At 38.1% G+C, this 17,094-nt stretch overlaps 1 protein-coding gene across 4 annotated transcripts in view; it reads left to right on the top strand.

Moving 5' to 3' along the window:
* The window catches only part of CTNNA2 (catenin alpha 2), a 1,421,691-nt gene that overhangs the window by 1,263,506 nt on the left and 141,091 nt on the right, over window positions 1-17,094 (top strand). For all 4 annotated transcript variants that reach the window (XM_063457611.1, XM_063457613.1, XM_063457612.1 and 1 more), the window contains exons 10-11: window positions 11,706-11,798; window positions 14,420-14,576. In XM_063457611.1, coding sequence (XP_063313681.1) covers window positions 11,706-11,798; window positions 14,420-14,576 — 250 coding nt within the window. The remainder of the gene's footprint in view (window positions 1-11,705; window positions 11,799-14,419; window positions 14,577-17,094) is intronic.

The following is a 17,094-nucleotide window of genomic DNA, read 5'->3' on the forward strand; positions in this document are numbered from 1 at the left end:
TGATCTTTACCCCTGAGGAAGTCTGAATTTTAACGGACAAAATGCGTAGGGTTGGGCTACTGTAGAGAGTTTTGTTTTATGTTATTGTTAATATATATTCTTTTTTTATCTCAATGTGTTTAATTTTTACTTAATAAATCTGACTGCTAATTGAAGAAGTGGTTTTCCTTCTTTTCATTGGCATAACCTCCGGACAATTGCTGCTGATAATTATAATGATATTTGATATGCACATATATCACTACTATAAAATATCGGGTTTCAACATAGAATCAAGAAATGAGTATGGCTTCCCTATGGCTGCTTTTTTTATACAGCACATAGGAACTGAAAATTTCAATCTGTCTTACATACAGTTGCAAGAAAAAGTATGTGGACCCTTTGGAATGATATGGATTTCTGCACAAATTGGTCATAAAATGTAACTAATAACACAGAAAGAATGAAATGTTGCCATGTTTTTATTGAACACACCATGTAAACATTTTCATGGCCCCCACCCACCACGCAGGGGTGGGGGCCGGGGGGGGGGAGGACAGTAGCCCCCCCATTATTTTCATGGCCCCCTCCCACCACAGGGGTGGGGGCGTGGGGAGGACAGCAGGTCCCCCCTCATTGTGATTTACGGCCCCCACCCACCGTGCAGGGGTGGGGGCCGGGGGGAGGACAGTAGGTCCCCCCCATCATTATTTGTATGGCCCCCACCCACCGCGCAGGGGTGGGGGCGGGGGGAGGACAGTAGGTTCCCCCCAGTGTGTACCAGGGTCCATGAGGACAGGTGTCAATCCATATCTGCCAAGTGACCCTATGTAGGGGGAACAGTCCCTATTCTGCTCTGTGTCAGTGTGTATTAGGGATCCTTAGGATAGGTGTCAATCCATATCTGCCAAGTGACCCTATGTAGGGGGAACAGTCCCTATTCTGCTCTGTGTCAGTGTGTATCAGGGATCCTTAGGATAGGTGTCAATCCATATCTGCCAAGTGACCCTATGTAGGGGGAACAGTCCCTATTCTGCTCTGTGTCAGTGTATATCAGGGATCCTTAGGATAGGTGTCAATCCATATCTGCCAAGTGACCCTATGTAGGGGGAACAGTCCCTTTTCTGCTCTGTGTCAGTGTGTATCAGGGATCCTTACGATAGGTGTCAGTCCATATCTGCCAAGTGACCCTATGTAGGGGGAACAGTCCCTATTCTTCTCTGTGTCAGTGTGTATCAGGGATCCTTAGGATAGGTGTCAATCCATATCTGCCAAGTGACCCTATGTAGGAGGAACAGTCCCTATTCTGCTCTGTGTCAGTGTCTGGGGGGAGTGTCTGCAGTAATACTGAGTGTCTGGAGAGAGTATCTGTAGTAACACAGGGTGTCTGAATGGAGTATCTGCAGTAACACAGGGTGTCTGGGGGGAGTATCTGCAGTAACACAGAGTGTCTGGAGGGAGTATCTGCAGTAACACAGAGTGTCTGGAGGGTGTATCTGCAGTAACACAGATTGTCTGGGAGGAGTATCTGCAGTAACACAGAGTGTCTGGAGGGAGTATCTGCAGTAACACAGAGTGTCTGGGAGGAGTATCTGCAGTAATACAGAGTGTCTGGGGGGAGTATCTGCTTGTAACATTTATATGCACTAAAAAAAAAAATGAATGCAGCTTCCGAATGGATCTTAAATGGATGCTGTCCAGGAGGTGGGAGGGTCTGGAAGGGAGGGTCTGCTGCTGATTAGCTGCAATGTGTCTGCTGAATGTGAGGTACAGGGTCAAAGTTAACTCAATGATGACGAATAGGGGGCAGACCGAACATCACATATGTTCGCCCGCCGCCGCGAACGCGAACACGCTATGTTCGCCAGGAACTATTCGCCGGCGAACCGTCCGGGACATCACTAGTAGAAGATGAATTTAGCCGTAGTCAGAGGGATTCAGTGAGAGTAGTGGTGAAATGTGTGTGGCATGACTGAGTGTGGGTAAGTAAAAGTCAAGTATTTTAATTGGGCACTAGTTCTAGGTGGGAAAAAGTGGTATAGAGGATGGATGAGTAGTTTGGTTCCTTTTAGAGGTTTGTAGAGAAAGTATATAGTGATCATGATTTTTAGCGACATCCAATATTTTTAAGGTGGTCTCAAACAAACATAAAATGCTATGTAAGTGGGAATATTGAATAGTCGTGTACAGTAAATCAGAGAGGGCTCAGAATATCGAACCATCGATCGGTAACCTGGATGAAGTAGGGGGTCTATCTGTTTTATTAAATACGCGTAAATATGCTTTTAATGGGATAGAACATTAGGAAAGGTGTGTGATTGGGATAAGTGGTTGTGGCTGTATTTACCTTATCCTGGGACCGACCTGGCTCCTAAGCTTGAGCCGCGCGTGGCTGGATCACTCCTGCCTCCACACGAGCCGCTTGCGGCTTGATCTCCTCTTCTGACTTAGCCGCGTGCACTGACTGCAGTGATCAGTCACGTGGCCCGCCTGGCACTAGGAGCACGGCTCGAGTCACGAGCTCGCTCTTAAAGGGGCAGTGGGAGCCAAAAGTTGATTCAGGCTCCCATTGGCCCACGTCATTCCAGCACCCCCACACATGAACGTTTTGGGGGCGTAGACATGATGTGGGCCAATCACTGGTGTAACATTAAAAAAAAAACTAGAAATTTGACTGTGAAATAATAGCAGTCAGTTTCCTTCACACGTGTGCGTTTCAGGGCCTGCCAGGGCACAGGGTCACACCAGTGCAACTCATATCTGGTGTAACAGTAGTGTACATTAAAAAAAAACTATTTAGGGGGCTTGTTGTCACCTTTCACCTTTTGTTGTACGTGGCTGGGTGGAGGAAGAGACCTTCAATGACATCAGTGAGGACAAGGAACGGGACATGGCTAGCTTGGTATCCAACCTTGTGCAAATGGGGAGTTTGCGGTTGTGCAAATGGACTGTATGCGGTTGTTTGCGGTGCGTTCAACGGGGAGTTTGGTCTGTCACTGTGAAGTGGGCGTAACCCTTACACTACCTGATCGATACAACATCATACCTGATGTTTTAAAGCACGTTATTCCAAACAATTTAGGAATGTTAGGTGATTTATGCCCTTTATGGATTAAAACCAGACTCTGCATCAACTATGTAATTTTCCATGGGAGTTTTGCCATGGATCCCCCTCCGGCATGCCACAGTCCAGGTGTTAGTCCCTTTGAAACAACTTTTCCATCACTATTGTGGCCAGAAAGAGTCCCTGTGGGTTTTAAAATTTGCCTGCCCATTGAAGTCTATGGCGGTTCGCCCGGTTCGCCCGTTCGCGAACATTTGCGGAAGTTCGCGTTCGCCATTCGCGAACGGAAAATGTTATGTTCGCGACATCACTAATCTAAACTATTACTGATACTCCCATAACCTTTAGTAATATGCACATTTGCTTTATGGCTCCTTCATACAATTCACAAACAATTGGCTCATTGTATCACAGATCCAGAACATTTTCCTTTCATGATGAGGGCTTCTATAGATGTAATATTTTTAAAGGTCAAGAAAAATACAAAAATTTAGTAATGAAAGACACTTGTTGTAATATGCATTGGAGTGAGAGATGGTCCATGTTACTCAGTGATTAATACAACGTGACTTGAGTTATATTTTATATATATTTTTTCAGCACATATTTACAGGGCAAACCTCAAAATCTTGTAACATTATGCTAACAGTATATTATTTCATCTTCAGCAAAATTTGTGTCAATCGTTGATCTTATGGAGATGTTTTTCCCATTATATTTTGGTTACTTTTTCAATTTGTTCTGTAAAAATAATCACTAATAATAACAACATGCAAAGTCCCTAAAAATAATTTTCCTTATTAACAATTCTCAGAAGAATTGTTTATATGTAAGTATCAAATCTAGCACTACCTACAGAGGCATGTTCACAATTTAATTACCGTAACTATGTAATTAGGAGCCTAATCTTTCATTGCACAAATGCACACAAAAGTAATCTATATTTTAAGTGGTGCAGTATCACCCGTGTATCACACTTGACTAAACAGTACAATGACTTTTACTCTAGAATTGAAATAAAGTTTGATGCTTACATACAGTAACAGAGCATGATTGATGTGTGTGTGTTTATTTACATATAGTATGTGTGAATGTCTCAGAAAATTCAGCAAAACTAAGAATTTAAGACACATTTTATTTTTCATTTTACAACTGACATCGCGTGGCACGTGGTTTGCCCCCCAGTAATTTTAACTCCAACTTCCTGAAATCATTTAGGTGATTCCTAATTACATTTAGCATCTATATGCAGCCATCCATTTACACAAACATTTACAGATCACGTTGTGCTAACTATGTAGTCACCATTACCATGTGTAGTCAATTTCCTGTTGAATGAGTATGGGAAATATTCATAACAACATGCCTGTAAATGCCAATTTAATTTTCACAATAAAAGCTACTGCTCCATGTTGGGTACAATCCAAAATGGTGCCATTTAGTGCCATATAAATTCCAAGTTGGTATCAATGTTGAATGAATCTTAGTACCAATGTTTACAGAAGTATTGTTCCTATAATGTGAGAGACAATGAACACTGAGGGTAAGGTCAACAGGGCCAAGGGGCCAATTTCACCCCACACAACCTGGTAAGTAGGCTGTGGGCTTCAGTCGCAAGCCACTCTTCTAAAAATTAAAATAGAGTGAGGTGTGTGGGCACAGGTCTGAAGGCAGCAATTCACATTGCACATTACTGGGAGCTCTGTAATACCCAAGCACACAGCGCTTTACTGAGGGTGTGTGTGTGTGTGTAATTTCACAATAAGCACAGCACATTACTGGGGGCTCTGTAAAACCCAAGCACACAGCGCTTTACTGAGGGTGTGTGTGTGTAATTTCACAATAAGCACAGCACATTACTGGGGGCTCTGTAATACCCAAGCACACAGCACTTTAATGAGGGGGTGTGTGTAATTCCACAGTAAACACAGCACATTACTGCGGGCTCTGTAATTTCCCAGTACACACTGCACATTACTGGGGGGGAGGTGGTCTGTAATCTTTCAATACACACTGCACATTACTGGGATTTTTACTGAACATTACTGGGGGCCCTGCATTACTCCAAAGCACATTGATTGGGGCTGAAAACACACTATGAAAACACACTATGCATGTCAGTTGCCCACACTCCCTTCCCATTATAATATTTATTTACAAACTGAACTTGGAGTTGTACTTGCCTCAACCAGTGCTACTGTCATCTAACTCAGATGCAGGCTTAGGGTGATCATAGCTGTAGGTCAGAGCAGGGTAGCCTTAACATTGAGGGGACTTGTATTTGTAGTGTGCAAATGTGTCATAATTATATTCCATACTTACCATGGGGTTGCTGTATCCGTCTCCTCTATGTTGCCTCCAGCAGCATGCCTATATCAGTCTCATTCCTACAAGTGCTCTGACTGCAAAGATATCGATATCCCCTGATGACCTCAGGGCTATCCCTTGTCTGCTCAATCAGGAGAAGTAGGGGGAGCCAGCCACAAGATTGAGAGGTCAGCCATTAGTGTGGGCCTAATACAGCATTATGGGTCTGGAGCTGGAGCTCCACCTTCCCATATGTCAATCTGAGTAAGGTACACAGGTTAGGTAAGTAAACATGGCTTGGCTTCACTTGGGTGAACCAGATCGAATTGTTGAAACTAGCGAATAATCTTGAAACGTCAAATGGCTGATTCCGGTTTAGCTAGGAACAAGTACTTTGCTTGGTATTTGCTCAAATTTGCTGAGTTATCTAACTAACTTAAGTCAAAATAGGTTTATTGAATTGACAACTACAATTCTATTTGAAAAAGAGAAAGATTCTAGATAGTTATGTCCAGTGTATTTGACGCTGTTTTCATATCAGTTCTAAACATTCTGTTAAGTTGCTTTAAACCCACCCACCGTCATGTGTTGACCTGAGTCCAGGGTGATTAATTCAGGCAAGGGAATTCAGAAAAATCCCAAAGCCATACAGTGAAGGAATAAAGCACTTTTGTGGAAGAAATGAACATCTCACATCAGCTTGATAGGTATCTTAAAAGCACAATAAAACTATTATAGAACTATTAAAGTGTATCCTATTCTAGAACAAACCTCTCTGAAATACAAGATGAATGGTGCATTTTAGGCCCTGAGAAAGATCTCTCTCATTCACATCATCATCTCCGAGGAGATAAAAGTCAAGATAAGGATTACATTCTCAGGATATAGGCTCTCTAATGCAGCAATGACTTTCACGTTTTAACTACATATATATTTTCTATGATTTAACTCTGCGTGGCATTTTTTACTGCCAGGCGCTTTTGTTTCCCAGCAAAATATCCAAAGAAATATTTGATGTATGAGTCAAATAAAAGAGCAAATAATTTGGAGGTTGTCAACTTATAATAAAAATTGTGACACTAGGTTCTAAGGCTGTTAATAAACAGACTTACTTATTTGTCTCACTCTGCAATGAAAATGAAAATCATTATATTAAGATACAATCTTTCTCACTAGTTTGTTCCTAAAATATGCTTTGAAACCCAGGGTGGCAGTGCTGCTGGTGATACTGACATAGAGATACATTCAGACCACGTTCTAAATTGCCGTGAAGTGGAATGGACTTTCGTAAGGAGCAGATGGATCGGGGCTTATGCGGTGATGTACATAAGACAAGGGAACAGATTAATACCGCAAGGAAAAATTTGCAAAGATGAGGGTATTTGAAATCATTCATGAATCATTTCCGACCAGCAACTCAGCTGGAAGGTATAATGAATATACAAACTCACTATTTAAAAATGTATCCGTTGTTTTCTGTTGTGAGTTGAATTAAGAAGCATCTATGTGATGCCTTTTAAACACAAGTTTGCAAATTAACAAAGTGTTTGGATGATTTTACTGGAGAATAGCAAGCAGGAGGTGTTTCACCCGTTACATAAAGATGAAAATCTTAATGTTTTCAAGTCATGACAAGAGCTTATGATACAAACACACACAAAGAGAAGATGGAAATTAAAATTTGATTTTAAGTGTCATGATGTTTTACATAATATATTCATGTAGATGTTGGAATGCAGTTTGTGATATTAAAAAATGATAACCTGCTATAAATTGCAGGAGACAAACCCAGAGAGATTGCAGACCAGAGATTGCTTGCTATGCCACTCAAGATGCATGCAAACTACAATTCACATGATGCTCAGTCTTTACTGGTCTAGACATGCCAATGGTTGTGGATATACTAATTAGTATGTTAGACAGTATCCGGGTTATTTGCTAAAGGGGAAATTTAAGATGAATTCAAAGGGAATTTCAAATTTAAGGACAAAATAGCAAAGATGGGAAACTTATTTAAGTCACCTATGCTTTCACTTCGACTTCTCTGAACTTAAATTTGAAATAAACTTTGAATTCTCACTTTAGTAAATAACCACAGGTGTAATCTTTTATAGTGAACCAATTCTTCCCATGTGTCCCTATTTAGAAGGGACAGTTCCTATTTTGATCCCAAATCCTTATTTTCTATTCTAATGCAGTATTCTAATTTAGTGCAAAGTAACTGTTTTATGTTCACGTTTTGTGGCTTATTTGAAATTCTCTCTGAATTTCCCAACAATTCTCATAACGTGAATAACCCTGCTAGTTTTGTAGAACCGAACAAAGCATTGCTTAAATGCCCTTTTTGTGATTAATGGGTTAATGCTATTTCTCTATGAATAACAGCAAATCATATCAATATTTAGCACGTTTGTGAATACATGGGATTATGTGATATAGCTTAGAAATTTAGCATTTTAACAATCAATATAGTATTTTCCCTAAATAGTTAATTTAGTTTAAATAGTTTTTGAAAATGTCTGGTGGGAAATCATTATTTTTGTTTGTTTAATTTTTTTTAATGACTTTTGAATGAATGGTTAACTGTATTTAAATCTAAACACACAGTTTTGTGAATGTTTGTTATTATAGGATAGTTGCCTTTGATTCACCAAAAGCAATCACTTTGGTGCAGTAATATTGAAGAAATCACTGTGATATGTGTGACTGGGAGTTTCGCCAAGATTTTATTGAGTGTCTAAATTTAAATCTATTTTTTAAGTTGATTTCCATGTCTATTTAAGGCACTTCTGATGCAGCTTGCAGCAATTATATTTTGGCTATGCTATGCCTATTTATTTAATTTAAATTATACCATTTCCAGTTGTCTGTAGCATCACTTTAATCCAACAGATAGGTCCCAGTTCTGCAGAATGTTATTTTTCATTTTCCTTAACATAGTTACACAGGACGTATTTAAAAATTGAGGCCATATTGTTTTAAGCGTGAGCATTTGACAGCTTTTTATATTTCCTGTGAATATTAACGAAGGCTGATTGTATATTTTGACTAAGTACTTTTTAAAGGAATATTCCAGTTGTAAACTTTCATCTGAAACAATATCGAGCAAGCAGAACACACTAACTCTAACTAATTAACTAATTAACTAATTGCCAAACTGGAATCATAGCGGACTTGAAGCATTTTTCCAGTTCAGCCACTTTGTATTTTGAAATTCACTTTGCATTGACTTTGATTTTGTTTAATTTCATTTACAGTTTTAAAACACTTAATTTGGGTCAACTGTGGGTAGAGATATATGAAAGATAGCAGTATGGACTATATGCATGGTTTCTAATTCATGTAATAACATTTATCATACGCAATTATAGTTAATGTAGAGCTTTGAGTCACCATTTCTTACTCCGCTAAGCTGCAGTTTTCTTTACAAATCTGCTATTATTGCAAGCATGCTGCTATTACATTCCTGTCACTGTAGTCCTGGCTCAAAATTTCCATGCGCCATTAGCCATTAGCCTTGGCAGGTAGATATTCACTCCTGGTGAGTATGCCATGGATTCTCCAAGCTTTCAGTTGTGAGTAATGTCTAAGACTTAGCTAGTAGGACTTGACATTTTAAGCCAATGCATCCCTTATTAATTAGAACAGCTTGATCTACCACCTCATCTACCACCATATATACCGCCGAACCTCTCTAAGGATCTTAACAAGTATAGCTTGGAGGAAAGATGAGACAGGGGGATATGAGCAAAACATTTAAATGCATAAAGGTAATCAATACAGTAAAGAAGGAGACTATATGTAAAAGAAGAAAAACTACAACAACAAGAGGACATAGTCTTAAATTAGATGGACTAAGTTTTAAAAATAATATCAAGACGTATCACTTTACTGAGAGGGTATTGGATGCATGGAATAGCCTTCCAGCTGAAGTGGTAGAGGTTAACACAGTGAGGGAGTTTAAGCATAGCCTTAACTAAGATAACTATAAGATAAGGCCAGGGACTAATGAAAGTATTTAGAAAACTGGGCAGGCTAGATGGGCCGAATGGTTCTTATCTGCCTTCAAATTCTATGCTCCTATATTTTTCTATCAAATCATATAGAGATTTGATAGATAAACCTCTTTCCTTGTTTAACGATTACCATACCATCCCATTTTTCAAACAAAATTTGCTAATGTTAGTTACCTGCCTGAGCTCTATATTCACTGTATATGATTTTTTACTTACCTCTTTAATTAGTTTATATGATATTGAGTTACTATCTGTCCTTTTAAAAAACATTTTACTACGAATTAAACAAATTGGTCCCCTGATTTTACATGATATTGTGCCAATGCTCCACTTGTGCTTGTTTATTCACCCACACTCAACAGAGGACTATATATTCTGTAGGAGGGCCAGATTGCAGTATCCGATACCTTTAAGGAAGGGAGGGACAATTGGGAGGGACAATTGAGAGGAGAAGGAATTGGAGAAGTCATTACTTTTATTGGTACTTCTTTGGTTCCCTGGTCCCTCAATTCTCCACACTATCATTAACACTGAGAATGCTGAAATACTATTTATGTGTGTGCCTTCTGTGACTGACAGTGCAGATTGGTGAGAAAGTGAGAGGGCACATAGTGGGCCACATAATGCTCTTCGCACTATACAGTCATGAGTGGGACAATAAGTGCCGCACAGCTTTATCACTTGATTGGACACTGTAGGTACTATAACCATTTTAATTCATTGTATTGGATTTAGTGCCTGGAGCCATCCTGACATTGTCCCTCAATTTAGTGTTAAAACATTTTAGGGCAGTTTAATAGACCTTTGCAATTTGTTTAGTTCCGAATGTACATTCGAACAAATTTCGTGCAATTTAGACATTCAGATGCTTACGAATGTCTGAAGTTTGAATTGCCAAATTTCCGAATTGCTGAAGTTCTCAAGTGCTTCAGGATTTCTAAAAAGTGGCAAAACAAGTGCTTAGGATTAGCGGTTAGGGGTTATGGTTAGGATCCGAATTACCAAAGTTCCTAATTGCGAAAGTTCTAAATTGCCGAAGCAGACACATTTTCTTACTTAACCAAATTTCAGAAACCAAACCAATTTTTTTGCCCATGCACAGCCCTACAGTTTAATAAATCATGAGGGTCCCAGACTACCCTCAGTCTGCCCCCTACTGGAGGTATGGCTAAAGGAGAGATTACTTATTGCCATACAAGTTCATATCAGCAATGGATGCTGTGATAGACTGAAAGCACTCAGCTGAAACTCTCAGTAAATCACTACCACCCATTACTTCTCAGGATAATGCCCAAGCATCACATTTTAAATACATTGAAACATTTTAAAGAAACACTATGGACACCATAGCAGAGTAAAATTCTCTTATGGGAGCGTTGGATTGGCTGAGATCATCAGCATTGATGATCTCAACCAAAGAGTTGGGGCTGCATCAAGGAGACTGGTGCTGTGAAGGAGAAAAGGTAAATAAACAACATTTTTTAATCCTGAGAGCACTGGCCCGGTCAACTAAGTAATGACTAGGACACTATAGTGTTAGGAATACATATTTGTATTCCTATATGAAACCAAGAGGCTGCACTCACCTTAACATACATACATTATAGGGTGCTGCTGGGGTCAATTCATACAATATACAAGATCCAGAGCACTCGCTCATTCACTTAACAGCAATTTAAAAGTTTACAGAATGTAATAGCTAAAAAAAAAAAAGATAAAACAGGCAACAATATTTGTATTCATAAGACTATATTGTTCCTTTAATACTGAGTAAAATGATGTCACCAGTGGACTCCAGACACTATAACTACTTCAACGAAGTAGCTACAATGTCTACAGTGTCCCTTTAACCCCAGTCCTATATGAACTTTAATAGTTATACACTTCTTTATAATGCAATCAGTTGATAAAGACTATTTACAGTTTGTTTTTGTCTTTATAAAATCAATACTCTTGTCTCAGTACGTAGAACAAGCTTGAGTTGATTGCTTTGAGCAGCAGTGAGATGGGACAACAGTGATGATTATCCCTCTGCTTACCGGATTTTATGATACACATGACTGCAGAAAGCTTAAAATGAAAAAAATGAGAAAAAAAAAAAAAACGACATTCATTTGCATTTCTTGCCACATCAAATTTTCTCTGGCACTCAAATAGTTATAAAATGCCCGATGTTCAGAGATTATTAATTCCTTATGTATGCTGAGTTAAAACAATGAGGTACAATGTAATATGTGCCCTTCTTACTTCACAGAAGGGATCCCCCTTGGAGCTGAATTATAAATCGCTGTATACTCCTAATGGTTTTTTTTCTCTCCCTTGTTTATTCAAACCAACAGGTGGCTAATCTGGCTTGCTCAATCTCTAATAATGAAGAAGGAGTGAAGTTAGTCCGCATGGCAGCTACTCAGATTGATAGTTTATGCCCACAGGTACGTATAATGAATTAATTAGGAGAAAATGTTTGAATTAAGTCGCTATGCTGTGTGTGGAAGTGTTCATCCCTTGACTAGAACAAATTTTACGCAAAATAGAAATAAAAATAAAAATAGGTTGACAACTTATAGAGCATGCATTTAATCTCTACAAGGTGTTAGCCAAATTGTTAAAAAGTCCAGAGAACATGTTATTTAACTCTTTATGGACCAATGACCATCAGACCATCATTCCAACACGATAGTCTATCCTTTGAACCACCTATTCCAAAGTGGATTGTCGTCCCAAGTACAAAACAAAAAATACAGAAAAGCAAACAAATATTTATTGGTTACAAACATATTCCTTTTTCATTATTTGCTTTGGTTGCAGTTATAGTTGTAAGTCTTCTGGGAGTACATTTCTACATGCTTTACAACTTTGACTATGTATCTTGCTTGTTTTTTCCCAGGATGGATAGGGACAAATGGAAAACAGCAATTCTTTTCACATATTTCCAATCAGTTTGGAGCCATGGAATTCTGTCTCTTGGTTGTAAACCACCTCGGAGTAGCATTGGCAGGGTTATTAACTAAAGTAAGAATTCTTAGGAATTCATAGGGAATTTTAAGTTCAAGGCCAAGTGAAAGCATAGCTGACTTGGATCATCTTTTAATTTCAGATTTTTTGGCCTTAAAAGTCTTGATTTGACTTTTATAGAGGGGGTCAATATATCTAAAAAAGGAGGAGAGCAGTCTAACGTTAGAATTCCATATTTGTATTTCTAATGTTAGAGTATTCTTTAAACATTATTATCTGCTCATGGGGTGAGTTTTTTTAAGAAGTTATAATAGTTAATCCCTATTGGTAGGTGATTATCAACACACATTGATAGATCCATTTTGAAAATACATTGGTAGGTGACGTTTTAAAACACTTCATTAAATTACGTATAAGTGCAGAAGCCCTCAAGTGTTCTGGATGCTGCAATGTGTACATTGCATGTGTCCATTGCATGTGCCAATATCATTTATGTAACGTCATTGTGAGCATGAGACAAGACACATAGTTGGTGTCTAGCAATCAAGTAAAGGTCAGGGGAGCTGAACAGCATGACTTACTTTGAATATAACCCAGCAATGGAAGACATTGACATCTCTGACACTGGAAGAGGGACAATCTTCTACTTTGGATTACAGGCATGCTTTACATATAATTTGGGAAGTGAACTATGGTTTATTGAGTGCTTGGCCCATTTTAAAAGACACCAGATCTCTGAGTAATATGGAGCCTTTATTTATCAAAGAGTTCTGAAAAGTGATGACTAATTTTTTTCATTTTAATTGTATTTATTAATGTGCTCTAAAAGTGATCTAAAACATAGTAAATCTGACATGTTTTTGTAAAAAAATTAATTTTGCAAGACAGACAAATTTAGAATGGCAGAAAAAAAGAGTAAAACATTTTTTATGCCATCACATATTAGCTGTAAATTAGACATAAAAGTGTCACTGACACCATGATCAAACTCCCCTATTATTTCAACTGTATATGCCCAGAATAATCTATTAGCTTTGTCAACTTATAAGTCTAAGGCAAAGTGCTTGGAAAGGGACACCTTGTATCTGCTGACAATGTTTTTTCAGATACAGGTACGTTCCAGTGTCCTGGTGGAGTTAAATTATGCCTTGACTGCAGGAAGGGTAACATAATTCACATTATAGTTGGTTTATTACTGGGTTCAGATTATCGAAATAAATTGACAGAAAGAAAGAAGAAGTAAAATAAGATAAATGTATCCAAACATGTGAAGAAATTTTGCAGATAGTATATATATATTTTCAGATTCTTTTCAGGTGAGACATTTCCATAAAGGAATGCACAAAGAATATTATGTACATATCCTGTGTTTAGTTGGATGTTTGTGTTAACAAGTTACTTAACCCCTTAAGGACCAAACTTCTGGAATAAAAGGGAATCATGACATGTCACACATGTCATGTGTCCTTAAGGGGTTAAGTAAAAGGGTTCTGTAAGCAAAATAACTTCTACAGTTCATTCTAGTGATTATAATAGTTGGTGGTGTACCCCATTTTCAGTAGTTTGAAAAATAAAAGACTGTCTCCAACTCTTCGACTATAGTCTTTCTGTAACCATTTTGGCAATGCATAAGATTCACTTCTGCACTATTGATACAAAGCCATCAAACCTTGGATGGCAATGATAGGATCTGAAACTTGGACACATCTTCAACCAAGGATTAATCCCGTAAGGACACAACTTTAGAAATAAAAGGAAATCATGACGGAATATTTCTGTCATGTGTCCTTAAGGGGTTAAAGCATGTCATTGGATGGCTTGGATGTATAATGCTTAACCCCTTAAGGACCAAACTTCTGGAATAAAAGGGAATCATGACATGTCACACATGTCATGTGTCTTTAAGGGGTTAAGTGAATGTTTTGCATAATCCACTGTGTTGGAGAGGATTTTATGCAAGGGGAGAGCATAGTTGTATATCTGCTCCAAAACAGTTTTACAGAATATTAATGTTGTTAGAGAGTCCATTTAAAGAGACAAGAATATTTACATATTGGTAATTTATACAGTGCTCATCCTTCATTGAATTCAATTATAGGTTATCAATGCAGCACTGACTTTGGCCGCCCGGCCACAAAGTAAGGTAGCTCAAGATAACATGGATGTCTTTAAGGATCAGTGGGAGAAGCAAGTCCGCGTCCTTACAGAAGCTGTTGATGACATCACATCAGTTGATGATTTCCTTTCTGTTTCAGGTATGAATCATTAGTTTAAGTTAACGTTGTGGAAATATAATTGAAGGATCGTGACATACAGGTTTCTAGAATCTCAATGGAATCTTTCAGCAGTTGTCTTATATTGGTCATATTCATACATACCAGAACAGTTCACATACTATTACTACAAATTATAACATGGAAAACAATAAATAAATAAATAAGATATAGCATGTATCTGAAGAATATTAATGATCATTATTAATCAAAGGTAACCAGACTAACATATTTGGGGTATATTACCCTTATGTATATTAGTCGAATTAATGATTTTATGTTTAAAATCTGACCCAGGAGCAGAGCACATTGCCCTTTGTAAGTAATAACATGTTTTTTTTTTCTCTCTTTCTTTCATTCTCTCCCTCTCGCTCTCCCTCCCTCTTTCTCTCTCCCTCCCTCCATTCCTCTCTTCCTCCCTCCTTCCTTTTTACTTTGCTTCCTTCATCCCTTCTTCCTTTGCTCTCCATCTCTGCCTCTTCCCTTCCTTTCTCATTCTCTCTGTCCTTTTCTTTTCATAAATGGTTTTCATATGTTTAATGTACACTTTGCATGTCTGTCACATAATTATAAATACAATCTAAAAACAAACGGTTCAACTCACAGTTAACTTTTAACCAACTAGTGGGTTGCAAAATATTTTTGATGGTGACTGCTCCTAAAACAAAAAAAATAAATAAATCAATTTAAAAAAAATTATATATATATTTATATATATTTGTTTGTCAAGCTCTGATAACTAAGGCTAGTGGTGTTGTAATTGTACCAAAGTGGTAAAACCAATAAAATAAATGTGTAATACTGAAGAGGTACCCCTTAAAATATAAACCCCAAATGTATTAATAATTATACAATTTCAAGGGGTTACCATCATGCATATTAACCACTACAGCCCGCTACAGTAGTTATAATGCCAAGAGTACCCTGGCCTTGTTTCGTGGTAATGGGGCAAAATGTTTATCAATGGTGTGCCCTCTTGTCAGGATCCCTGCAGGGCACATAGGGTCCTCTATGGCCTGTGACGTGCATCTGGCTTCCGCAAAGCTGCAGGAGACGGATGCTGATCCCTTTCTCTCTCTCTCTCTCCCTTCCTCTCACCCTTTTCTCTCTCTCTCTCTCTCCCTCCATTCACAGTGTGCATTCAACATTTCTATTGTTTTGCCCTTTAAATGGAATAGAAGACTTGAAATGGACAAAAGCTGTAATTCAATGTAAAATCTTCATTTTCTGTATAATAAAACTGAACCTTCAATATTAACAGATCCGTCAAATAAAAATTATGTCAAAAACAGTAACATGAGCTATTGTTCCCACCATTAGCTATAATGCACTCTAAGATATATAGGACTGTTTCACTGCAAGCTGACAGCTCGATTTACTGCTGCAAATAATGTTTCAGGGGACACAGTGCAGCTTGTCTCTACAATAAAAAAATATACCTTCAATAAATAAAATAATTTTATCCTACATATCTCCACCTGTCATAGAAGTTTGACGAAATAAAAATAGTTGCTACCGATGGCAAATATAATACAGCGAAAAAAAACATGAAACATTTGCCTCTAAAGAAAGCCTTATGATTATGTACAAGGATATAGTGCAAATGCAATATCAACTTTTAGCAGGTATCATTCGATGACAACACGTTTGTTCATAGGGTCAGAAAGCAGCATAGAAAAAAATATATTTCCTTGAACTCCAGATTTTATACTGTTAGACTGTGTTCCATGAACCTTTTATTTGATAATTGCTACCTTTCTACCTTTCTGGTAAGGATCTGGCATAGTGCATCCAAAACCTAATGAATTAGTATTTAACGAAACCAAATCCAAATAGTTAAACATGTAACCGCTTCACTGCCATGGTGTATTCTTCTGTTAACTTCCATTTTAGCTTGCTCTTCTGCGGTTTTCTCCCTTTTTGAAAAACAATTTTGTTTATCAGGGGTCTATGCTGTCCCACTGCATCTCTGTAGATGGACCGACAATGGGGCATTCCCCATGTATAAGAGCAAGTCAAAAGTCATTACAGCATTTTGTCTGTTAGGAATTGTACGAGGTGGAGATGGCTCAGAGGGCAATGCATAAATTACCATGAATTATTTGGGGCCCAATGCCTTGTATTATGTTTGCATGTGGCATTGGTGTACATCTAGTCTGTGAGCATATACCCACATACCTCGCGGTTTGTTAAACCTACACTTTATTGTGTAACCATCTTTAGCCAACACTTACATGTGGCCTCATTATATAGTCACAATCTGTTGTAATTGTATTACTTGGTGGCTGAGGAATGGATATATCCAACTCAAATTTGGCTTCCATTTACTCATGTAAACATCTAGTAATTTGACCAGGCCCTAACCTCTTTGGACTTCATTTTTATAAATCCTCATTTAGATTCTACCTTAAATTTACTTTTGAGAAACAAATTTTGGGTGAACCTTGTGATTAGGAAACAGATAGTGCTACAAATGCCAGTGTCAGTCATAGTTACAGGG

Source organism: Pelobates fuscus, chromosome 6 (genome assembly GCF_036172605.1).
Source record: "Pelobates fuscus isolate aPelFus1 chromosome 6, aPelFus1.pri, whole genome shotgun sequence".
NCBI classification, from domain to species: Eukaryota; Metazoa; Chordata; class Amphibia; order Anura; family Pelobatidae; genus Pelobates; species Pelobates fuscus.